The 26,585-nt window shown below is 37.5% G+C and overlaps 2 protein-coding genes across 38 annotated transcripts in view; one reads left to right on the top strand and one right to left on the bottom strand.

Annotated features, from left to right (window-relative positions):
• TDP1 (tyrosyl-DNA phosphodiesterase 1) overlaps positions 1-15,717 on the bottom strand; it is a 45,841-nt gene extending 30,124 nt beyond the window's left edge. The window contains exons 1-11 of one of the 7 annotated variants that reach the window (XM_086894353.1): positions 15,598-15,717; positions 14,340-14,884; positions 12,808-12,851; positions 12,079-12,134; positions 9,691-9,787; positions 8,542-8,576; positions 7,360-7,452; positions 5,587-5,757; positions 3,898-3,976; positions 871-1,056; positions 57-105 (exon numbers count right to left, since the gene is read on the bottom strand). In XM_086894353.1, coding sequence (XP_086750479.1) covers positions 57-105; positions 871-1,056; positions 3,898-3,976; positions 5,587-5,757; positions 7,360-7,452; positions 8,542-8,576; positions 9,691-9,787; positions 12,079-12,134; positions 12,808-12,851; positions 14,340-14,880 — 1,351 coding nt within the window. In that variant the 5' untranslated portion in view covers positions 14,881-14,884; positions 15,598-15,717. Of the gene's footprint in view, positions 1-56; positions 106-870; positions 1,057-3,897; positions 3,977-5,586; positions 5,758-7,359; positions 7,453-8,541; positions 8,577-9,690; positions 9,788-12,078; positions 12,135-12,807; positions 12,852-14,339; positions 14,885-15,137 lie in introns of all 7 variants that reach the window. The other 6 variants (XM_086894348.1, XM_086894349.1, XM_086894350.1 and 3 more) reach the window with 6 other exon arrangements.
• LOC111929905 (uncharacterized) overlaps positions 15,677-26,585 on the top strand; it is a 57,747-nt gene continuing 46,838 nt past the window's right edge. For 10 of the 31 annotated variants that reach the window (XR_015288408.1, XR_015288394.1, XR_015288405.1 and 7 more), the window contains exons 1-2: positions 15,698-15,831; positions 23,240-23,304. Coding sequence is in view for 1 of the 31 variants with exons in the window: in XM_086894354.1 (XP_086750480.1) it covers positions 16,091-16,139; positions 23,240-23,304; positions 24,676-24,761 (200 nt within the window). In the remaining 30 variants the exon portion in view is untranslated. Of the gene's footprint in view, positions 15,832-15,957; positions 16,140-22,066; positions 22,204-23,239; positions 23,305-24,675; positions 24,762-25,067; positions 25,151-26,585 lie in introns of those variants that run through there. The other 21 variants (XR_015288395.1, XR_015288397.1, XR_015288398.1 and 18 more) reach the window with 12 other exon arrangements.

Raw genomic sequence — 26,585 nt, 5'->3', positions numbered from 1 at the left:
GATTTTGCAGGACATTATGACCACAAAAAGCAAATAAATGGTATCCATCAGCTTACCAGGATAGCCTTCTAGACTTTGTCTCACATTGTTCACAGTAGGATAAACCTTCATGGAGGTAGAACAAAAAGTAACTTTAATAACACAGGTCTAAATAGACAAGCTGTCAATTTTCAAACAAGCATCTTAAAGAAAACTTGAGAAAAAATAAATATTAAAAGCTTCATTTTCAGAATTAATAAATTTACACTGCAGCTTACAACAACTACAATTGTGCCAGTAACATGGAAAGTCTAATATTTTTACTCTTACAGATTTAACCAAAATTAGCTAGCAAGTCTTAAGTAATACTGCTTCAGCCACTTCCACAGTAGCCAAAGATAGCTCTTAACACTATTTTATGAGATTAGTCTCATACCTCAAATATGAGAAATAAATACATAGGGGCAATTAGCACATGATAAAGGCATGGTTTGGCCATCACTTTCCCTTGATTTAACAAGCTCCTGCCACACATTTTTCTGCTCCTCCGCTTAATTGTGCTAATAACCAAAGGTATTAGTGAGTACAGGTTCGGTTATGTCTCAGTATGAAAAACAGCTGCATCTACAAAACCCAATGGAAGACAAGCTATAGAATGAGAAGAAAATTTTGATGAGATGATACATAATCCAGTGTCATGAAGATGGAAATTATGGTACATTTTTATAGCAAACCATACACAATTAAATGGCATTAAGTGGCATATATATAAAATTTCACGATGAAAACTCCATTACTGTCTTCCAAAAGTTAAAAGCAAACCAATGACTAAGATTTCCAAAACAAATGAGTAAGTGTTAAATAAAGGTCACCAGCATCTAAAAGACATACCAAATGAATTGGGACATCACATTTGCGGAAAGTTGTCACACCGCTGCCTGCAGCCACCAGGCTCTCCTGGAACTCTGAGCACAGCCATTTGGACCCATCAGCTCCCATTGAACCGATGCTTGAGAACTGTCCAACAAGAGGCCAAGATTCCTGTGCTGGAATTGACAAAGCATGCTCCTTCAAAAGCTGGTGAGGGGAATTAAAACACTGTTAGACTTCAACACCTAAAGAACACCTTAATCAGTTTGATATCACTTTTGGTATAATAAATCCTTTATAATTCACTTCTGACAATGAAGGAGATTAACATTCATACTACATATTTAACTTTGCAATAAAAAAAATCATCAGGCTTTCCAAATTAACTCACTTCAAGAGAAGATTAAACATCACAAGTTTTATCCAAAAAGCACCTAAGCCAACCATTAAATAATGGGTGAAAAGAATGTTAGCAGCTCTTTCTAAAGACATGAAACATTAACTTCAGAAGTCACAATAAATAAAACAACTAAATATTTTTTATATTTGGTGTTTGTTTGCCATAAAATTCCTCTTGTATCCTAAAAGCCATGACACCCAGCTGCAATAGAGCCTACAATAATAGGGGAAATAAAGAACAATTAAAGAGAAAACTGAAGTGATCCTTTTAGAGGAGTTCTTCAGCTGTGAGTGGAATTTAAAGTCAGATTAAAAACAGATGGATATAGACAGATATTAAATTGTATGTAGTTGCCACCTTTACCCCAGTCTAGAGAAAACACACAATCTAATGGCTTCAGTCATCAATGTAGTATCATCAGGTCTATCTGCATTGTCACTAAAAACCTTTTTAAATTACAGAGACATCTGCCACAAGATCATCTTTCTCCCTTACAAACTTTTTTTGTTTTATTTTTTCTTCATTCTATGTCTAAGTAGGCAAAAACCATCAGACAACGTGTACCAGAAAGGACAAACTCTCAATAAGCAAAGAGATGTCTGTTAAGAGTCACCTCATGTTGAAAAATAATGTGATACAAATATTCTGTATGTCACATAAGTTTGCCACAGATAGCATTAGAATTTCGTATAAAATTCATGACAGTATTTGAAATAATGCCACTTCAGCAGGAGGTAGAGGTTAAAAATTCTCCAATTATGAGAAGCATTTAATGACATGAAATATGATGATGACATGAAATAACTCATCAAATTGTGAAAAAAAAAAAAAAGAAAAAGAAAAAAAAAGGTCCAAACCAAACAAGCAAACAAGAAGGGTCCCTACATATATTCAATCATATCATAATCAATTCATATATGCAATCTTGAAGATTTACCATTATGGCTTACCAAAATAAACGTAAGACCTTTAAAGGCAAGAGACTTCAACTATTAACATAATATTGTCATATTCACCTCATACCATATCCCTAGGTGTCACACCTACACATCTGTTAAGTATCTTCAAGGATGGTGACTCCACCATTTCCCCGGGCAGCCTGTTTTCATACCTGACAGACTTTAAAGGAATTTTTCTTAATATCCAAACTGTACCTCCCATGGCACAGCTTGAGGTGATTTCCTCCTGTCCCATCACTTGTTACTGGGGAGAAGAAACCAACCCCTGCTCAGCTATAACCTCCTTTCAAGCAGCTGTAGAGAGCAATAAAGTCTTCCTGAGCCCTTTTTTTCTCCAGGCTGAACACCTCAAAGTCCCCAAACTGCTTCTCATCAGAACCATGCTCCAGACCCTTTGTCAGCTCTGCTGCTCTTCTCTGGACACACTCCAGCACCTCAATGTCTTTCTTGTCACAAGGGGCACAAAACTAGGCACAAAACTTGAGGTGTGGCCTCACCAGTGCTGAGTACAGAGGGAAAATCACTGCCCTGGTCCTACTGGCCATGCTACTGCTGACACTGGCCAGGGTGCCATTGGCCCTCTTGGCCACACACTGCCTCATGTCCAGCTGTTGCCAACCAGCACCTCCAGGTCTTTTTCCACCAGGCAGCTTTCCAGCCACTCTGCCCCCAGCCTGTAGTGCTGCATGGGGTTGCTGTGGTTCACATGTAGCACCTGGCACATGGTCTTGTTGAATCTCACACAGTTGGTCTCCACTCATCGATCCAACCTGCCCAGATCCCTCTGTAGAACCTTCCTACCCTCCAGCAGACCAACACTCCTCCAACTTGATGGGCTCAATAAGGAGCCCTGGGGAGCACCACCTGTGACTGTCTGTCAGCTGGATGTAACTCCATCCATCACTCTGAGATCAGCCATCCAGCCAATTTTCTACCCAGCAATGAGTGCACCCATCCAGACCAGGAGCTGCCAGTTTCTCCAGAATTCTGTATGAAACTGTCCAAAGTTTTACTAATGTTCAGGTAGACAACACTGACATCCTTTCCCTCACCCACTAGCCTGTCATGGAAGGAGATCAGGTTAGCCAAGCAGGACCTGCCTTTCATACTCATACTGATTGGGCCTAATGACCTGGGTATCCAGTCAACTGGGACCTCCCCAGTCAGCCAGAACACCTGATAGATGACTGAAAGTGGCTCCGTGAGCACTTCTGCCATCTCCCTCAGTGGCTCCCATTTGGTCTCATGGACTTGTGTGCTGCATTTCACTGTTGCAGCAGGTTGTTGACTGGCTCCCCTTGGGTTACGGGGATTTCATTCCATTCTCTGTCCCTGTCTTCCAGCTTGGGGAGCTGGATAGATGGAGAACAGGTCCTGCTGTTAAAGACAGAGGCAAAGATGCACCTCAGCCTTTATTTCATCCTTTGTCACTATGTCTCCCCCTGCATCCAATAAATGATGGAGATTCTTATTAGTCTCCTTCTATTGTTAATGTACTTATAAAAACATTTATATTGCCCTTTTCATCAGTAGACAGGTTAAGTTCTGAGTTGCAAGCTTATACATGCTATTGCTAACTATAGCTGTAACAATGACTGATGATAACAGTTGGAATAATTGGAAGAATTTTCTCCAAAATACTTTTTACACTTTAAAGGATATTAACAAAAAAGTTTACAGTTTTGGTACCTTTCTGAGCCTAAGATGGCCCCATTTTTCTTTATCACTACCTTGATATCGTCCAGGGGTAGAACCAAGCAGATACACTCTAAAAAAAGAAGAAAAACAACAGATTTTTGTAGATCTTGAGTGCTGTGGTTTGTAAAGTAGCAAGGTATTTAAATAAAACTTACAAGTAATATTGAACACTCCAGTACAACCAGAAATATTTAATGTCTCTCATGGGATTTATAATACAAAGAAAAGTGGATTTTCAGCTGTACAATTTATTATCAGCATTCTATATGGCTGTCATCCATCACTAGGCTATTCTACAGCAGAGACAAGAACTACATCTTTTTCAGTGTATTAAAGTGCAGAAGATAGATAATGTTATCACAAATACACACAAATTACACCTAACTGGGCACGTGATTTTGAGTAAAGCCAATCTACTGCTCCATCCAAATCAGCAGATTCAGGTGAGAGTTTTTATTTGGGCACCTAATAGTTCAGATGCAAAGTACAGCTTTTTCAACACTTCCTAATAAGGGGCTTAGTAGCCTATCTGACTTTGCCCTGTAAACAGGGAAGAGACCTGCTTAAAGTTACAATGAACAGATGCTTTAAGAAGCCGCTCCCTACTGCATACATCTCATGTCTAACTTGATCCACAGCTGAATGCCTCCTACAGCACATAAAATTGCAATCCTTATCCTAACAAGTGACTCTTAGCCCATGTATAAACTCCTATCAACTAGGGCTCAACTCATTTGTTTAAACTCATGTTGATGATCAATGCCAATCAGAGCAGCTGTTAGCTCACCTGATTATAAAATACATTTTTGTTTTACCCTCTTCAATCTTTTAAGACTCCTTGTTAAGATAAAAGCACTTTAATGTCTAAACTACACACGGTTTCAGTCTCTATTTCCACCACAGTATATGAACATTTTCAGCTCTTCTTTTCAACGATTTTTGTTCAGATTATAAAACAGCAATTAAGTTGCCAGGGAGATTTACACTTTCTGAATTAAATGCTCATATTTAAGTGGAACTACTTATTAGAAGTTAATTAAGCAGCCTGAATTATTTTTAAGTAATATCACCAATGTGGTATTAGAGGAGACTATTCCAAGACCAGTTAGACACAACATTGCCCACCAAAACAAATCCATGCCTGTTATAGACAAAATTCTATGGATAAGTATGTGGATTGAACTCTGCCTTACAAACAGGAGCCTATTCTGACTAAAACCCCCATTCTAGTAATGCTTGCTTACATGATCATTCTTACATGACAAACCCTATACAACACAGTTTTTTCCCACTAGTAATATTACTGGAGTAAATACTTGAGCCAGATGGGCTCAAATGAAACCAAGATCTTATTACTTTATAGCTACCTTCTATAAAGTGCTGCTGGTGCATCCTTCTTTCTTCTGTTAAAATGCATGCTTATAAAACTGGAGTTGGTCAATTTGACATAATCTACATAAGAAATTATGTCAAATTTTTTAAATTTTTTTTTTTAAAACCACATAGAGTCATGTTTGCACACTCAAGCCTGAAACAAGATTACCTTACAAAATAAGCACAAGATCTAACAGAGCCTAAAACAGATACTTAATTTTTGGAAAAAAAAGAAAAAACCCACATGTGCAAGTTACAAAAAACTTAAGATAATGCAAGTTACAAAAAACTTAAGATAATGCATACCTTGTTTCTGATAAATCATGTTCTTGAATCAGATCTATCCATTCCTTGAGTGCAGGAGAATTGTAAGCTGTCAAGTAACTTATTAGATCAGATTTAAAATTAGTTGCAGATTCACCAGCAGAACCAGATGCTCCCTTAGATAGCCTTGGATATAAAGGGCTTAGCCATATTCTTAAAAGACAAAAAAAAGAAAAAAAATCAGACACATAAACAAGCACACTACACATTAGTAATTCATGGGTTTAGTAAGTAAGTAAAGCACATCTGAAGGTCCTAAACAAATATTTGACAGATCCATTGTGATACTAACTATAGATGTCTTGTCTTTACATCTACAGAATCAGCTCATACTTGAAATCATAAAACTAATACTTTCAAATGAAAACAACAGTCTTGTAACTTATCCACACATACATTTACAGCTTTTGCCACTGTTAAACTGGTCAGGCTCAGACTTAGCAACCATCAGTCATTTCATCAACATTTTCTACAGGACCAGAGCTCTGAAATGTGTTCTGCTAAACTACTGGTTTGTGCATCTGCATAGAAAACCACCAATTAAAGCATCTGAAAGGTTTATAGTTTGAAGAGTAGCCCACAATAATAGGTTGCCTCTTAAGAACCTCCATCTAAGTAAAATAAAAATAGGATGGGCATCACGCAGGAAAAACATTTAGCATTTCTTTCCAGTCACACATTATTGCAGCCATGGGAACCAAAGATTCTGCATTAGCAAGTTTACAATGTGTTGATACTCTCCTTTGAAATTCAGAACCACCATATTGTGATACTGCATAACACTGCAGTATGTAAAAGCTAAAAAAGAAAACTATTTGTATTTGACAAGTAGGGGAACTTACTTAGTATCCCAATAGATATTTTCATACCTTAACTTTCTGAAAAGCTAACTGCCATAAGATACTAAAACCACCCATAAGATTTAAAGGCAAAAAAAATCAGTGGCTATTTTTGCCACTTGAAGAGCTTGTCTCAGACAAGTAAAGTCTCAAAACCCTGCCATATTTAATGGCAGCAAAATGGATGTCAAAGTGATAGCAACTTCTGAAAAACAATTTTCCATTACTTTCAAGAAATTTTATACCCTGATTTATTGTGGTCATCTAACTAAAAAAAATAGTCCCATAAAAATAGCCAAGAAACTGAAGAGGTTGAGGATCCTTATATTAACATGCTACTTAATCCTGGTTTTGGTGCTCTCAACAAAACTATGTCCTAAGATGATCATTAAATTTAAAAACTTCTACCAAAGAAAAAAATTCCTTCCCAGGAAAGGATACTGATCAAATACTAGGTCATCTACTGTATTACAGAACCAGTAACACTCAACATTTGTCAGACTATATTCTAGATACAGTCACAACAAAACCAGAACATTTGCACATCCACATTATTCTTGCAGTATTAAGATAATTTTTAAATAGCGGCTTCAGATCTATATAAATGGTACTTTATAGCTACAAAATTTTTTTCATAAAGAGACTGTGCAGCATAATAAAGTTTTGTATCAGTAAGACTGATTTTAAGCTATCAGCCAACTGGGAACATATTTTTTTTTTACAGGAGAAAACAAGTAGAGTTCAGACTTAGACAGCTACCAGCACTCTAAGCCAAATTTTTAAAATTTTGTTTCAGAATAGCTCTATTTGAAGAGCTTAAGGCTTGCAACACTAGATAACCTAATATAGCATCTCTAGCAGTAGGAAATACCTATGGAAAGTATTAAACATTCACCTGCTAGGGATTGTTGCTTACCCCTGAGTTTTCTGGTGCCAATCTTCAGCAATAAGGTTGGACGTATGTATCACAACTCGAAGACCTTCTTCATATAGCAACAACATCATTTTCCTTTAAACAAAAATATATAACTCATCTATTTCAAGTGTACTGAGAGTAGGAGATAAATTAGCAAGTCATCAAAAAGCTCCAAGGTAATTATTTTCAAAAATTTGTTCTGCACCATGTAAGCACTTCGACTTCAATCCATGTGCATGCCAAGCTCACATGGCAGTCATTAGACTATCCCCATATATATTATTCCAGAGTACAGCTTAACATCTCATGCAACTAATTACCCACAACAAGGTGAATACTTGCAGAACACTTCCTATATTTCCACAGTTCTTCAGATAAACTTATCTCTTTGCAGATAGTCAGAAAAAGAACTAAGGAACACTGAAAAGCCTTTTCTTGCAGCTGAATTTATTAAAACTTAGTTACTTCCTCTTAAACCGACTTTTACATTAAAAGAAGGTATGTATATAGCTAACCATTGCAATGGCAAAAATGCTATTTATTTATCATAACTCTTAAGTCAAGCTACAGCACAAAGGAATTTTAAAACTAGTAGCTGAGATAAACACACATCTGTATCTTTTGTAAAAAAAACTACTCAAATTTTCATATGCAAGTTTTCATTAGCTGTGTAAAGACAGCATACCTGCATGATCCCAAAGGATGAGATATGAAACCCAAACTGAACCCAAAAGATTTTGCTAAAACAGATCTGTTCTCATCTCTAGATTTCTACCTACAAAATTCACTTTGCCACACTTGTATTATATCCAATTCAAGTTTTTTCTTTGAGAAGAGACCCAGATTCGCTAGCTATTTCCAGATCCTCCACATGAACTGAAAAACATGATCAGTAAATCAGTGTTGTGTCAGTCCTGTCTATAACTGATCAGGTTTTCATTACAGTTTTGGTATTAAGACATGAGTTAAGAGTCAGGACCTGCAGTCCACCTGTCTTAGACAAGTTCAGCTTCAACTGTTTAACTTGCACATCTCATATCTACTCAATAGCTAATTTGTCTCATCAAACTAGAACAATCCTGTCATCGCTAAATAGAAAATATTTATGGAAGCTTTAAAACTCAACAATTTCTATGAAACCCATTTTTGCTGAAGACTTTTCTCCATCATAGTGTTACTTACGTATGGTGAGTTCCAAATGCAATATCCAGTTTAGCCTACAAAATTAAAGGTTTATCATTAAAATTGCTATTGTGTATTGCTTCTTATTTTGCTTAATTTCACTGCTCTCTAGTGGACAGATCACAAAATACATTACCTTTCTTCTCAATTATCCTAATGTACTCTCTGCCTTCTACAAGCTAGATTTTAAATGGTAATGCAACTCTTGCTGGAACTGTTCCATAATTCGTGCTTCTCTTACTAGCAGCATTTTCAGAAACAGGCAGCAGAAAGAAACTCAAAGCTCCTGCCAGTCATGAAGCTGAACAGAAGCCAGCAATGTACTCTTGCATGAAAGATGATTACAGGGTCCTGGCCTGCATTAGAAGGCCAGCAGGTCAAGGGAGGGAATGCTTCCCCACTGTGAAACACCAGTGAGGACACACCTGCAGTACTGGGTCCACATTCAACAGGAAACTCAGGATTACCAGACTGTTTCAGAGAGAACAAAATACCAAGATCATTCTCCTCCTAACAAAGAGCACAGTGTCCCCATGATAATTAATATACTTCACCTGGCAAAATCTTGGAACACTGGCAAGTTGCCATAGCCACACCTCCCTCAGGATGAAGCCAATGGCTTCACCACTTAGGGACAACAAAACAATGAACGTAATGTCCTGGGGTGACATATAAAATCAGAGATAAATGGCATGTGCTGGGAAGCATGCTCACAGTAATTCTAACAGTATTACAGAGATTGTTTGTATCAGTACTTTCTTGTGTAAAAAATATTTGGAAAATAACTCTTCAATGAGATCCAAGATTATAGTGACACTAGGACTAAGTTCTGTGCTTTACACAAAAATAATGCTTCCTTTTCAGCCATTTTAAGAACTTAAGTGTAACATGTTAGTGGAGTAGATAAGCAGCTCTTCTGTGAGCCCTGTGACATTTCTGTGGGCAGCTGCTCTGTTTTTGTGGGTGAAGCCTACCATAATCACATCTGACCGGCATCACTGTTACCACGTTCCTGTGCTCCTGGTATGGATATTCCTCAAATCGTAATAAAAAACTTCACACATAAGGTGTGTCTTTTCATCAGTAACAAGACTTTGAGTGTAAGAGATGGCTTAGCTTCAACCAAAGGATGATAAAAATGTTACTCACCTGACAAAAGCTAATATTCTCATAAGGCCGTGCTTGTGCAATTAATTCAGCTTTGGATTCTCTCTTCTCGCCATGAACTATCAGCAATGGCTTCTTCCTTAAACAAAAGGAGATTATCATTAAAACATCAAGTGAATCAGCAATTAGCCTAAACCATTCCTTCACGTAGCTATGACATCTGCCCCTAAATCTGACAGTCCAGTAAAAAGATGGCACTGAAATCAATATGCCTTATTAACTAACTCAAAATAGCAGTAACTACAATAGAACCTCTAAAGAATACACACTGGAAAATTGTAACAGAAAAAAAAGGGAAACGGGAAGTGTGGAGTAAAGCAGACACCAAAATAAAAACTCTTAATACAGGATCATAGAAGAAATGGTTGTCTCTACAGCTGGAAAGAGACAAATGTACAGCCTCAAAAGCACCAATATACACAATGCAGAACCAAGACTATTAATTATTACCTCACAGAGAAAGAAGATGGAAGATTGCTAGGGAAAAGGAAAGGGCATTAATTTGGTGTTCACTTCTTAAAACTAAATTTCTGGTCCTGCCAACCACATCTGATCTGTAGGGAAGTGTGTTGCCTCCCCAAAGTACAGGTAAGGGACACCACCAAGAAAATTCCCAGCCTGGCTCAGCCCACTGATTATTATGGGTTTTTCAAGGGAGTACCAGCAAAGTCCCAATAAGACTGCAGACAAGCAAGAGGGACCTCAGGGCCTTGGGACAGCTGGTGAAGACATCTGGAGCACAAGCTATGTTCCCTCCTGCCAGTTACAGGGAATGATGGGACAGTGTGGGAACTGACAGTGGTCAAATAAGAGATTTTCAGGCTTCAGGCACTAGCTTGAGCCTGTGGGAAAGTCAAGTACACAACTTTCTCACTCTAGCCTGAGAAATCATAAGGAGGAATCCAAACAATCCTTGGAAGGTGAAAAACCATTAGCAGGTGGTATTTTTCTAACTTCTTATTTATTTGGAAAGAACAGTCAAGGGGTGTTATTCTAAATGAGCAATCATATTCATTGCACCAAAGTGCTGTATAAAAAGAGCACATTTCTAATAAAGCTTTGCTATATGCCCTCTAATGTAGGCTCAGAGTCTTGTACCATTATTTTACTGTCCCAAATAGTAACAATGGGACAGGACAGAGATAACTGCAGAGAGCACAAGCAGCCAAATACATAACCACAAGACAGCACTATGGGGCATCCCTTTGCACTCCCACTGGGATACTGGCACACTCAAATACTTCTATGAAGTACCTGCATATCATAGTACAGGGAACAAACAGGAGGAACTGGAGATCTGTGTGCAGTCACAGCCCTTTAATCTCATTGGAATTACAGAGACATGGTGGGAAAGCTCACACAACTGGAATATTGTCATGAAGGGCTACATGCTGTTTAGGAAAGACAGGAAGGTGTAGTAGTGGAGTTGCCCTCTACACGAGGCACCAATCAAGATGTCATGGGTTAGGATACAAGAGCAGATGAATAAGAGTGACACTGCTGTAGAAGACTGCCATCTGATCAGCAGGACTAAGTGGATGAGGCCTTCTACAGCAGCAGTATGAGCAGCCTCAGACCCTGATTTTTGTGGGGGACTAGCTACCCTGACATGTGCTGGAGAAGCAAGACAGCAAAGCACAAACAATACAGCAAGTTCCTTGAAAGCACTGATGACAGCTGACACGTGTAGTGGAGGATCCCACAAGAAACACTGTGCTACTCAACCCAATGTGGTCCCTTCCAACCTTACCTACTCTGTGATTCTGTGAACTCTGGTTCTACTGCACTTCCAGCAAAATGAAAAAAAAAAAAGGCACATTATAGGTTCACTTCATCTGCAGGATTTACAGATGACATTTGCAATTGTCAGAAAGGAATTTCAAGCAAACAAGAATTGCTTTTATAACAATACCCATCAACTTAGTATACCATATCCATCGAATCATCCTGATCCTTGTCACACTATTTTCTTGTGCCCTTGCTACATTCTCTGCTTTCTCTTGGACCATCTAGCTCTCGACTAGGTAAACTGTATGGCAAAATGTGTCTTGTTCCATATTTACAGATCATCAACTATCATGTCATTTGTGGCCTACAATGGGACTGCCTCAGTGTTAATTAATAAAAATCAGAAATCAGCTATCCCGAACTCCAACCATTTACCAGTCTTGAAAAGAATCAAGAAATCAGAGAACTACAACTGTTGAATAAGAGTAAAAAAAAAAACTAAGAGACTATACATATACAATTGGTAACAAGCATCTGCACTGCAAAGAAGTGTTTATCACTCACTTATAATGAGACCTTGTATGAACAGAAATGGAAAATGAATGGAAATTTCATCACATGACCTTTGTAAAATAAACATACCTGAATTCCTGCGGGTACTGTCTTACAAGCCATCCCACATCTATACAGTAGTTAAACTTGTATGTAGAAAAAGAAAACAGACTCATTAAAAGGAAAAAGCCAGCTAGATCAATGAACTACAGCAAAAAAGCTTTCTATGTAAGGTCATCACACATTACTACTTACATCATATATAGCATATTCTAAAAACAGGTGTATTTTTGACTTTCACATCCTTTCTTTCATATCTCTTTAATAATTCAAGAATGAATTTAAGTTTCTCAAAAGTATGCATTAGTGATCATAAAATTTACCATCCAGGAAAAGAAAGAATCACATGCAAATAATGTAAAGCTTAGGTTCAAGGATCATCTCTTTGCCATGTGTTTATCATGAATGATAGCAAAAGCTTCTAGGCATAACAAAGATATCATTCCTAGATTGCAAGGCATTATTTCTTTCAAAAAACCTCATTTTTTATGAGCATAAATACATGCTTCTCACTTGCACATTCCTTAAAAACAGGAGAAAGTAGTTTTATAACTGCCTGAATTCTACAGCAGAACATAGGATGGTGTTTATAGTTCAATAAATAGTTCCACAGTTGAAAACATTTAGAATTACCTCCGTATTTTAACAAGGTTCCCTGCTAATATCAGCTACATGGCACAAGCATGGATTATCAAGTTTAAGATTAATGAAGTGAAACAAGCAAGTGAAATCAGTTTGGCAAACAGTTTGGAAACTCACCTGGGCAGACGATACGAGAGTTCCAAAAATAGGAGACAAAATATCTATTAAAAATATTAAAGCATGAATAAATAAAAAATACTTCAAGTAAACATTTTGCATCTTGAACAGTTTGATAACTACCACAGCACAAAGGCCAGATTGTTCATAGTCCTGGTGTAACAGAGGCATTCACAAGTTTACTTATATTCAAGTCATTGACTCTTCTGTGAATCACTTAGGATCATATGCTTATAAAAATTAATAATCTTCTCAAAGCAGAAAACAAGTTTTAAAAGCTGATTAGGAAAAAGTGTCCAACATCATATTGATAAAGGGACATTAAACTACTCACTCCCCTACTGAGTGGGCTTGAAGAACTGTGGCAGCGTAGCAGCAATAAGGGCATAGTTAATGCTCATTCATCTGCTGCAAACTGACTGTGGGACACGTGTATCCATATTTCAATCACAGTACCACAGGAAACTAATCCATCTGGGGATTTATAACCTCAACAACTGAAGCACAGCACCAACTTGAAAACACACTCTACAAGTAATTTCCAGGACGTGCAAATTATTTAATGCCCTACCTCTACAGAAATCTGGTTTAGCAGGTTAAACAAACAAAGAATATTGCCTATCCACCAGCTTACCCAATGACCTAGCAGGACTCCCAAGAGAGGACAGGCCAAGAGTCACAAATTCACAAAGCATATAAAATCATCCTGCAGTAAAGCAACTAAAATCTCTGACACTTGCTTGTGCTAATAGGCATGAGCTTAAGTTACAAACCAATTGTATAGACCTTGAGTAATTTCTTCTCCCCCAAATGACCACAATTTTTTTTTGCCTTATTTTGTTGTATTTCTGCACACAATTATCTTATTAATACTTGTTTCTGATTCTGTCTTGTGATATGCAGGGTATTATTTCTAACAGGGATGTTTACAGGTGCACAAAGCTCTTCCACCTTACATCAAAGGACAACAGAGCATTCCTGAAGCATCTGTATTGTGCACCAAAGACTCCACTATAGATAGATAGATATATCACTATAGCTGATAGACAGCTCTCTCCCAACTGAATTTAAACGTATCCATCAATCCCAAACACAGAACTTCACAAGTACTGCACCTAGTAATAGTGAATTACTAGGTCCAAACCACTCAGCAGCATGAAGGTGCAAACTACTCAGGGAGTTATGCACCCAAGAAAGTTTAAGTGCCACAAAGACAACTGGGTTTCCTCAGATTAGCTCACAGGGAAGGCAGCAATAAGAAGCAGCACGACTTGCCTTGGCTGAATACAATTAGATTTCTGCAGTTTAACTCAAGTTACAACAAAGTATCAGCAAATAATGCTTCATACACTACACTTCTAAAAGAGAAAAGTCCAAATAACAGAACCAATTTCTACAAAACTGCACATTTAGAATATGAAACCCCAGTGACACAAAAAAAATACAAGCATTTGAAAATACCCACAAACTAAAAATAAGCATTTTCTTGCTTTCTCCCAAAAGCCCTCTTCTAATAGAAGCCACTTGTTCACCTTTTATGTGCAGGGCTCCAGAATTATAGTTCTGTTCAATTCCACTGACTTTAGTGAGAAAAAATCTGAAAGGATTGCCTCCAGTCACCAAATCCCAGGTATCTTGGGCTTCACTGGCACTATACTCCTCTTCTTTCAGATTCTCTGAGAGTTTGTCATCTTTGCAAAGATTCAAAGGATGTTCTTTGGGCACATCATATTTTTCTTCTTTCACCGTTTCTTTGTAGGCATGCTTTTGCTGATCTTCTGGCTCTTCATCACTACTAGAAAGAGACCAACCTGAACCTTCTTGGCTTGGTCTCTGTTTTACTGCTGGAGGTGTTTCTGCGGAAAGACTTTTATCACTGAGCTTCAGGGGAGAAGCTTTTCTCTTGTGAGCAGCTTTCCTAGCATCAGAGCACGGATATTGTGGTCCACTCGTTCCACCACATGCGGCATCCGATAGTGAAGATGTACATGGCTTTTCACTGTCAGAATTTTCCGCGGCACTTTCATCGCTGCTAGATACTGTCCATTTACCGTGTGCGCCTTCCTGAAGCATGTTCCTAGGGATGAAAAAACACCGAACAAAAATTGTACGTTTTTATTATGCTCAAGACTGTCTCCCTTCCTAGTTCCCATTTGTTTATTACTAAAGAACTGTGCTTTAGTAGTTGGCAGAATCTCCGGGAAATTTCATAGAGTAAAAGGCTTCCTTCTGTGCCCGGGAAACAAAGAAACACGTGCAAAGGGAGGCAAACCATCAAATGGGAAGCAGCAAATGTGAAAACCTGCACAAGAACGTGCCAAGATAGGCACCTGTGGGAAAGCACTCTAAAAACCACAAGCGCGAGTTGCACGATACAGCTATTCCCCCACGGCTGAGCGATCCAGCGAGCTCTGCTGAGCGGATTCAGGAACGCGGGGCCGAACAGGAGCGGCGCTTTCCGGCAGCCTCCGCGGGAACCCTCCGGGACCGCGGCCTCCCTCCACCACCCCCAGAGAGCTCCTCCGCCACGCCGCCCCCGTAAACCGCGGCGGCAGAACCCGCCCAGCGCCGTCCCCACCACCGCCGAGGGCCGTGCGGCCGCTACCGCGGCTCCCGCCGCCGCCGCCCCACAGAGAACGCAGCGCTCGCGGCCGGGAGCGGCGCCACGCGGGCCACGCCACCAAAGAGCCCCGGCAGCCGCTCCGGCCCTGTAGCTCCCGCCCGGTAGCTCCAGCCCACCGTCCCGCCCGCCGTGCCCACCGCGCTCCGCGGCCACCACCACACACTCACGAAACCGGCGGCGGCGCGCTGCCCCAGCAGCGCCCGCGATGGGCAGCGAGAGCAGGCCCGGGCCCGCCCCCTCCGGCACGGCCCCGCCTCCCGAGCCGGTGGCGCGCGGCCGCCGTGAGGGGGTCGGGCGGCCCCAGGGGCCTGAAGCGGCACGGCACGGCACGGCAGGCGCGCCTCAGTGAGCGGAATTATTCTAACGAGCCGTCATTTGACCTTAGTGTTAGTTATGGGCAGGTGCGGAATTTGCATAATGGTTCCTTCGGCGCGGTGTTAATTACTGTGTCTGAAGTGCCCCGCTAATGAGATAACTACGTGAGGACTTCGGGAAGGAGTGGGAGCAAAGCAGGTGTAAAATTAATCAAAGGAGGAGCGCGGCCTGCATCAAAGCACACTTTGGCTGCTGCAGTGAACTGAGCGCTCGGTTCTCGTTAGCCTAATTTGTTGTAAGCTTGTGGCTGCAGTTAACAAATTCTGGAAGTGCCAGCAGCACGCGATGAACCCGGCAGGCTACTTTCAGAAAAGCTTTCCTGAAAATTTAGCGGGTTTGTGTAATTCTCTTAGTGCTTGTCCGCAGAGTTGTGTATAACTCTTTTTCCTGAAATGCTCCGTGGATAAACCCTTTGCTACCGTACGATACTATACTGTATTATCAACCCTTGCTGAAGGTGTTCTGTGGGAACAAATCTCTCTTAGGAACGTTGGATGGTTGTTATGGCTGTAGTCTCTTTTCTAAGTGTAGGCTCTGGAAACGCTTTTTTGTTTTCTACAAGTACTTCAGAAAATTTGATGGCTTCTGACTACACTTTTATCACACCCTCCCCTCATAGTTCATGTCTATATGGTGACTTAACTGAGAATTATAGCTATCTGGCGTTTTTCAAGGAAAATATTACAGTCTGGTGGAAGCTAATTTCATGTGATTTGTTTCCTAGAAGTCTGTACTATATATTCTAAGTTTGCAAAAAGCTTTTTCATCATAAACATGTAAAATGTAGCAGTATGAAAAATTTTATTTTAACCTAAAAGTCCTAAACTGAATGGTCTCAGCCCATTTTCAATTTTACTGGAGCAGAGTAGATGAATAGAGGTGATTCAACAAATGCCTCTTTTACTTTTCTTGTAACAGTTACACAAAGTAAAAAATCCTAGGTTAGGTTTATTGGTTTTTAATGCAAATCACTATTTCTGTGGGTTTTTGAAACGTGCAATGAAGATAGCAGAAGCTGTTTAAGCAGAGAAGGCCCTACAGTTAATCTAGTAATGTTTTTTTGCTAGAAACCCTCAAAGGTATATAGTTTTTCATTTATGTTCTGAATATCCAGCTTGTAGATGTCTCACTTTTGAGAGCACTCTGTACTGGCTGGTCTACACTAATTGGAGTGGATTGCTGTAGGTGTGGTAAACAGAAATACCTACAAATCCTGAAAGCAATTTTCTAAGTTTCAAGTATTTATTTAAAAAGAAAATAATCAAACCCCTGCTTTTCTGCTGAAGACTGTGATGAGCAGAAGGCTGTATTATATTTCATATGGGTACAAGACATATTAAGTAAATTACTTTGCTGAGATTGTCATTGGTTTTTATTAGTGATACATTCAATTTCTCTATTCAGTGGTTTCAGTAAATGTGAAACTGCTGCATGTCCCAATAATAAATGTGTATTCTCAGAAATATATTTGGTTTTAGTTCAAGTAATAGTTGGACATTTTTAGCCATGAATTCTCAAATGTAAATCTACAGCTTTACAGAAATATTAAGAAAAGAATGTTTGAGAGAAATAATGTGTTTCCATACTTAGAGGAAAATACAAGATATGTTATATAGCTTGATGTGATTTTGAAGTCATATTTTTACTCAAGTACAAGTGAATTGAAAAAAGGGTGTGAAGATCACAAAAGATTTCAGTATACACAGTGTATCTGTGACTCTATCTAATGGCAAGTCAATAAATGAGACCAATCTACTATAAAGTGTATTTATTATATATATATAAAGTTTAGAAAGGATGAACATCTTTCTTCTCCAGCTTGAGCGATCTTCTTCCCCAATGACCACTTGCAACTAAGTGGTTTTTTTATTACATATATATTTTGCAAAAGCTATTTCGACAAGGTTGTAAACAAAATTGTGTCTATGATAATTTAGAGTAAAACCTACAAAAATGTTTTAATAAACTATGAAAGTAGTAATTTCTGATGGATTTCAGCTGTGGGTAAACATTTTCTCAATGAACTATGACCAGATCTAAAAATGCTTAAGGCTTCTAACATGAGTCTTAACTGCTGAATTATAAATCTCAAAATGCTTAACTTCTTATCTATGTTCTCCTAGCTATTTTTGCCATATAAAAATTAAGTGTTCTGTCAAATTCCCTGGATGTTTCTTCCAGCAGGAGTACTCAAAACATGCTTAAGGCATTTAAACATGAGCAGGCTCTGTGCATGAGTCACTGATGGCATCTCCTCTGAAAGAAAATAGGAGTAGAGGACTCCTGGGAGGCCAGGAGATGCAGGTTTAGTTATTTCTTCCTGAAAAGGTGCCAAGTCACACCTGCTGTGGCTTTAGGCACTACCGTGACCACCTGTTAGACCATTTTGTCTGTGCAGCTGCGCAAGAATTAATTAAGAAACCTTTGTTCTAGGGCTAATTCTGTCATCTAGTGGTTTTGCTAGCTCCTTAAGTGGGCTCAATTCCAGCAACTGTTGCCCTTTACACAGTTACTGCTTATTGTGAAGACCCTGAAAGGTCCCTGGAGAAGCAGATACTTTTTTTTGTGTGTGGCTTCTGCTAGTGTGCATTAAGTAAGGTTTGTAGTGCAGCCACATGTTTTGCTTTTGCTGATTACTAGTCCTGCGTGCGTTCCTTTCAACCTGTGTGCGGTTTTTAATCGGGTTCTGAGTAACACAGCTTTCTCTGTGCACCAGAGAGGAACCAAAGGCAGATGTTGCAGACCTAAAAGTTGATTGTTAGGATCCAGTTCTTGAGCGTGTTATTGTGCATATTGATTTGTTCTCAAAATTCACAAAATCCTGGGCTATGGGAACACCCGTACTATTTTTTTGGAAACTATAAGGAGCAGCCCTGGCAATGAGAGTCCTTTCAATTGCTTTTGCAAGACATGGGGAATAGTGTGCACACAGTATTTCTTAAGGTGAAACAGGATTTCAACTGCACTACATACTAACATAATTTTTTCAGGAGAAATGGCAATTTCTTAGCATCATCAACTGCAATCAAGCAACTGAATTTTTAGTAAATTATTACTGCATTTTTTTTTGGTCACATTTGCATTTATTCTATAAATTGGAAGTAATACTAACTTTATCCACTAGATGTCATAAATGAACTCTTCATTGGAAAAGATAAGCACTAAGAATTTGAATCACATTCCTACTCCACTTGATTTTTCGAAATAATTTGTTATAACAATGCTATATTCTTAGTAAAATATTATTTTAGTGTGGTTATTAGTATAAGTTTTGAACTTTATGTAATTTTAATGTTTAAAATTAAACCTTCTGAGGCAAATAACTGGCAAAAATGTCAACAGATTAAACTCATTGTTGAACTGATACTGTATGTATATTTGCAGATAAATACTGTAATTTCTGGGAACTTTCGTGACATTTTTTTCTTTCTCTGTCAGTTTGGTTCAGTGATCCTCTTTTCCCAAAATTATTTCAAGTCATCTAAAATGCTCTTATATTTCAGCAACCATTCATCTAACTAGCTACTAGCATTTAATCTTCCAAATGAAAAGGGGACTGCAAGAATTGTAGTCATTAAAATATGTCATTTCCCAAGCTGAAGTTTCCTTCCTGGTACAGCTACATTTAGATCTAACTAAAAGCACTCTCTACACTGCTCCTGGGAGGCCAGGCTCCCGATGTGCAGTGTTTTCCTTGACCCAACACTGTACCTTCACAGGAGGACACCAGCAAACTGACAGCTGCTGCTGAAAAAGTTGCTACTAGTAGGACATCCAGAGTAGAGAAGAGCAGTCTGAGCTCAAGGCTGCTTCCAGCTGCTCTCCTGGCCCATCTTATCAAAGCTTTCTAAACAGGTCTCCCTAGTCTGTTTATGTACCTGATATGGTCATGGGGAAAGTGTGGCAGCCCAGGTGGAACTTACAGCCTTAGCTTAATGGTCTTGTCATGTTTGGCTTGTTCTTTCTACAGAGTGGAATAAGCTCTGGAATCTGCTCACGTGTGGACTCCTCTCAGGTGGCTGTCTCAGTGCTGCAGCTATGTGCAGTCTTGTACTCTGATAACACAGTTGTAAGAGTTTAGACTCATGAGCACTCAGTTGTGTCAGAAAACTATATAAATATAGGTCAAAGTGGACCTCTTTGCTTTATTTGGCTATATACTCCCTTTTTCTTACATTGTTCAAAGATGTTTTGCAGGGATCTCTTGGTCAGCTCCTAAATCAGTTCTGAAAAATCTTTTTATTTTGTTGTTTTCTTCATGTAATTTACCTTATTGCTTTTGTACTATTAATGAATCCTGGTAACACACTAATATAGTGAATCTTGGAAATTTGCTAATCAACATGTGTCACTCCAGTGTTCCTGCCAGACAAAGTTGTGAGGTAAGAACCTGCTGAAAGACACTAAAGGAAATATATAGTACATAAAGTAAGATGGGTCTCAGAAAAGCTGTAGAAACATTAATGATGCAAATATTTTTTGCATTTCCTCCTTATTTTTTCTATATTTTTATTCAGGTTTTTATTTTAGACAGATTCACCAAATTAATTTTTATCCAGCTAGTCTTCAGTAAATACGGTTTCCAATCTGAATATTAAACCAGAAATTTCCTCAATTTAGAGGAAACAACAAATTTGGGTGCTGATGCTCCAGAAGTTAAATTTGAATATTATGGTTCCTTTGTGGATAAAGAACTCAAATTTCTTTAAAGTTAAGCATCTTTGTTTAAACATAATGAGTTTGAGATTTTGATATTGATTAGGACTCTATTGGACTACATATGTGATTATTTTTTGGATAAAAGGGTGGTTTTATTTTAATTAGAATAAAATATTTTCTTACTTAAATGCCATAGTTGCTACTGTTGTATAATATGTACAGATCACGAAGCTGGTGAAGGGTCTGGAGAGTCAGCCATAGGAGGAACATCTGAGGGAACTGGGGTTAGTTAGCCTGGAGAAGAAGCAGCTCAGGGAAAACCTTATCTTTCTCTACAACCACCAGAAAGGAGACTGTAGCCATCTGTAGGAGGTCAGTCTCTTCTCCCAACAACCATCAGGAGTCCAGGAGGCAATGGCTTCAAGTTGCACCAGAGGAGGTTTAGACTGGATATTAGGAAAAATTCCTTCAGCAGAAGGTCTGTGAAGCATTGGGACAGGCTGCCTGGGGAAGTGGTGGAGATTGTCAAGATACATAGCATACATGTAGTTGTGGTACTTAGGGACATGGTTTAGTGTTGAACTAGGCAATGCTGGGTTAACGGTTGGCCTAAATGATCTTAAGGGCTTTTCCAACCTCAATGGTGCTATGATTCTCATCTTTGATTCTATAAATGAGCTGACCATGGCTATTAAAGAGACTTCACATAGTTTTGTAATACTTTTAGTGCTTCTGTATTGCATTTATCTTGAACTTATTCTTGTCACTCAAAGTGGCATTTCTTAATAGCAACATTATATTGATAAATGGCAGAGAAAAGTATTTAGTAATTTTTAGTGTTCAAGCTGGTAAGTGATGAAAATTTCTATGAGTTTTTTGAATATGTCACTGTATTAAGTTGGGAATTTTACACCATAATTCAATAAATAAGCTTCTCATTTATGTAGTCCTACTTGGGTTTTGTTGTCCTTGATGTTGCCAATTACACTCAAACTTCTGTTTGTGGGGTCATGTGATAAGTCTTATTGGCTAAATTATTCAAATAAAAAAGAAAATGCCAAAAACCTAAGGTTGCTTTTATCAATAAATTCCATCTTCCCTTTTGCCACATGGCTCAACAGGTATTTTTATCAATATATTTGAAAGGCATTATGGAAGCTGTTTCTGTTTATTCTAGTGTTGATGCTAGAACACATGCTCATTAATCCACATCCTTACTTGTAAATCTTTAATTTAGGCAACAAATACAAAATTAAGATTGTTTGGTTTGGGTTTTTTTTCTGAAAGAAAAAAACACATGAATATCTGAACCAGAAACAGTGAACTAAGATATAAAGATAGATCATGGATTTTTTAATATCTAATGGCTTTTATAATTTTTAAGATGTCTTTTTTGTGTGTTGACATAGCTTTACAGTCTGTTCTAGTAGCACATGATTCGGCAGCTCTCCAAATCAATGAATAGGCGGGCCTCTATTATAGGAGTCATTCTATAAAAGGAAAATTGTATACTATAATTTTCTGGGCTCTTCTGTTACTCTGAAAGAGAAGGAATAAATGGATGGAAAGCTTATACTGCTTTTTATCGTTTCACTTCCATAGTTATCCAATTGAATGGAAAGCTGCTCATGCAGACAAGTTCAGCATGTTTGGGCAACCTCTGTTATTATAGAAATGGTGCATGTACAAAACCTAGCAGTTGAAAGCAGCAAGACTGTGTAATCCTGGAAACTGAGATGGTAATAGTTCTTAATATATGATTTTCCAAGAAGAAGCAAGCCATGAGACTGGAAATCTGTACACTGGTACACAGATTGGAATTGAGACAGCAGGTGGAGCTGAAGGAGTTGTGCTTTTGAACCACTGCAGAAAGAAGAGAATATGAATGAATCAAAAGAAAAAGAAGTGCAGAGCTTTTGTTATTATTAGATAAAGGAAAAATTCCTGTAGGATACAGTCATCTTGCCTTCAGAAGAAAATTAATTTCTTTAAAATGAACATAAGTCATATATCAGAAATTATGATAAAAGAGTATTCATCTGTGTTTACATATTGAGCTGAAGTGGGATCCCTTTTCCAAAAAAAAATGCGTCTGCTGAATTTTTGTATCAGGATTTTTGCATGTTTTATGGAGACACCTTAAGTTTTGGGGGTCAGATTTTTGTTTCTTAATTTTTGTTTTACTTTGATTTTAGAAGAAATGGTCAATTAAGAGCTTACAAACTAGATTTTCATTTTATTTTTTTTTTAATTTTCTGTTTATTTGAAAGGTAAGATAAATGTACAAGTAAAGACTTTAATATAGCATACAGAAGGAATTCAGTTTTACACTCAATTTTATTATGAGTTTCACAGGAATCTGTAGGTGGGGTTATGCATTATTTCAGACTGCATCTGGGAATGATGCCAGATAGATTGTTAATGCAGCGTGGATCTTTATCCATGGCATGCAAATTCTATTGGCTTGGAGAAGTTCAGGTTTCTCTCCAGTGTAAAGAAACATGAGATGGCAGGTAACAAGAAAAAAGTAGAGGTAAACAGAAGTATTATACTCAAGTTTAGAAAATATGTGAGAAAAATTAAACTATATTGAAATATTTTCATGATTATGCTCTAACTTTGAAGGTTATTATTTCAGTTTTATTTTTATTTATATAATTAAAATTATTCATAATCAGTAGACCTTAGTCCTACATATTTTTAAGTCGAAAAAGGAAGCTGGCTGTTTGGGGTTTTTTTTGGCAGGGAGATTTATTTAATTTTACATTTTTCTAGGTCCATTATTTGAAAAGTTTGTTACATCTTATGAGCTCAAAGAAGGTTGCACAGTAATGAAACACGTAAGTACTTACAGCTCTTGATATGCAACATAAGGATTTTTTCTTCTTAATATTTGAAATATTAGTTTAATTCTGAAGCACTTAAGCAAAGCAGGACATCTGAAGAAAATAAAAATATACGATGCAGAAAAGTTAAATAAAGCAGTATTAAACTAATAACGATGGTGACAATGTGACTAAATAAAGTCAGGGCCAGTGGACTGTGGTGTTCTAGACTATAGCTCTGTCTGTGGTAGTAGGAGCTCCTCCAGCTGTTAAAGGAAATCTCTGGCCATTAACCTCACCTATTTCTTGCTACTGCCTCTCATTACGTCTCTATGACTCATATTTCCCCACTCATTTATGCCACAGGTTTTACCAATTTCCTTGGCTGCAGCTATAGATCTTATTTACTTCTCATAATGGACCAAGGAAGGGAAATTAAAGCAACGATGGGTTTTTTTCCCTCATTTTCTTTGGGAAGTAGATGTGGAGGTTCTTTTTCATTCCTCTTAAAAAGCAGAGGATGTCCCATCACCAAACTGAAAAAGGGAAAACTTTATCAGGAACCTCTGAGCTGATGGATTTTCAGATCCTCTGCCTTTTTCTTCTTGATCTCAGACAGGACTATGGTCCTTGAAAAGAGGGAAAGCGAAACATATGGCAGATCAGATGTTGGGATGATCTGATAAGCATGCATTCAGCTTTTTGCTGTGAACTAAAAGTAGCTTTTCAAGCGTTATTTTTAGTGAGTTATTTCAAAGGACTTAACTGTTTCAAGTACTGTGCTTTTGTTTGACTTGCTGTCTGCTGCACACAGTCTACAGTAGCCTTGTTTGAGATGCTTTATTTTCCAGATAACTCTGGAAGTGAATTCATAACCTAAGTGATTGATCAGCTGATATTGCTCTGATATAATACATTCGTCAAGGTTAAACTGAACTAATAATTTGAATAAGTGGATGGTAAAATTTGTAAAAAAACTGTTGAAACACAATGTTCTAAATACCTAAGTTGTCAATGAAAAGGGCAGATTTGAAAAGTAATATTGAATATCTTATAGTCTATATTTTTAAAGCTTTGTAAATTTGAAATTTTCAATTTGTTCAAGTTTTCAAAATGTCTACTTTTAAAATGAAAACTTAAGAGTTGTAGATGGAGGCTCATTACCTTTGAACAGTTAACAGTGGCAAAAGGGAATAGTATAAAATCTGTTTTAGATTGTTAATCTTTGTGTTGTACCCTTTCTAAAACATTTTGTTAATGCAGTAACTTAGAGTGTATCATCATTTCAGAACTGGGAATTGATTAGCTTACATGCAAACATTGTATTAGTTTCAAAAGACACCATAATTTACATTCTTCTTCTCTTACCTAATCTTGATTTAAAAGATTGAGAATTTTTGGCTTTTGATGACTTCAAGAGAGCTTTCCATTTCTCCTAAGTTATCTGAAAAAATAATATTTGAAGCCACCAGGTAAGATTAATAAATTGATCCATATTCCTGGATAGCAGTCTTTTTGTTGTTTCACTTAATTGAAATTATTAGATTCTATCATGCAACTGAAGATAAAAGCTTCAGCACCATTACTGTTTGAGTGCCTTTATTAATAAAGATTATACACAAATGTGTAAATAAAGTAATAAGTAATACATACTTTATAAATAGAATTTTAAAAAGTAATTAAATAAACATAAACAGGTACAGAAAGTAACTTGTTGCCTGTACTGTTTCTTAAGAAGCTTAAAATTATTTGCTTTTACATTTTCCAACTCCAATCAGGAAATCCACGTTCAAGAGCTGTCTAGAAAAGATTTAAACAGGAGTGCATATTGCAAGGTAGTAGTGGTGAGATTTCTTGCAAGGTGAGATTGGCTCAAAAATACAAATGATGAACTATATTTAGGGAAACACAGCTAAGACTTTAGTCCTAAATTGATCTGTACAATTGGATTAAGATTGTATGAAAGGAAAGCCATAAGAAATATTTTAGACACAGATATTTGTCAGAATTTTCATATATTTGTGACACGGAATCTATATTACAGTAGATTGTTGTAACAAATGGAGCATATATATTTTCATATTTGTAGATTACGTTTCTTGTTCTTCCCTTTTTTTACCAAAGAGATTAAAATAAAATTTTGGGATTGAACATAATTTAAAAAGATTTATGTTAAGGAAAATAATGTACAATACTTAGAAGATCTTTATAGTTTTTCCATGTGATGACTGATCAAATGTGGGTTCTAAAATTATCTGTGTATTAACAATTAATACAGCACACAGGGATCAGGTCTGTAGCACAAGAAGTTTATGATGAGGACCCAATATCTGTATTGAGGGGGTTAGTCAGCCTAATTCTAGTCTGGTCAACAGACTGAACGATCCCTAGAAGGAGTCCTTTGGGTATATGCCAGCAGCATATCCTTCATTTTAACTTCATCTGGAATAAATGCAGTTTGTATACTGTGAGCACTGGGATGTTTCCCATAGTACAGTGATGAAGACTGGGAAAATAAACTTAAAAAAGCATTCCAAGTCTCAATTAAAACATAGGTAAACAATGAAACAAAGGGAAAAAGCTTAATTTGTATATTTTATAGGTCTGTGATATTGTTAAATGAAAAGGGTTTTTTATGTTTATTTATAACATTTTCTCTTTGGTGGAAATGCTGTCTTCAAACCTTGTCAGCTACTGGTTCATTTAATTTGGAATGCATTGTTGCATGCATTATTTTCTTACACTTTAAGGAAAATATTGCAAAATAAGCAAAGTTTGTGGCTAGTATCATAAAGGCAGGAGTGGAACTAAAGTAGGAAAAAAGTTAAAGATGTATTCATAATACTTAGCTTGTATACTTACTATACATAGCAGAGAATTTTCTGCTATGGAGTGTAATTCCCAACATATTCTGAGATGTAAAATTGAAAACAAGTGTATTCAAGCTATGCAGAACACAAGTAAGGAATAATACCAGTAATTGATTTGCATGAAGATTGAAGGGCCCCACCAGAGTAATTTAGCTTTCAGAGAAAGTAGACTTGGTTTATATGTGTGCAAAATACTTGTAATAAGTGTATCCATATATGTTGAACTAATTTTAACGAACTTAAGGCTTGGAAATGGAATCCTTTTATTTATCATTCATATATATATTCATATACATGCATTATTAATACAAACAAATTTTAAATGATCAATATAATATAGCAAGAAAGAATAATGAATTATTCTGGATTATTCTTCTAACCTTCCTGTAAAGAGCTGTTAGGCTCAAAATCTTCATATGGCTACAA

This window comes from Cyanistes caeruleus, chromosome 6, assembly GCF_971803275.1.
Source record: "Cyanistes caeruleus chromosome 6, bCyaCae1.hap1.1, whole genome shotgun sequence".
Lineage (NCBI taxonomy): Eukaryota > Metazoa > Chordata > Aves > Passeriformes > Paridae > Cyanistes > Cyanistes caeruleus.
This window is presented reverse-complemented; position numbering and strand designations above follow the sequence as displayed.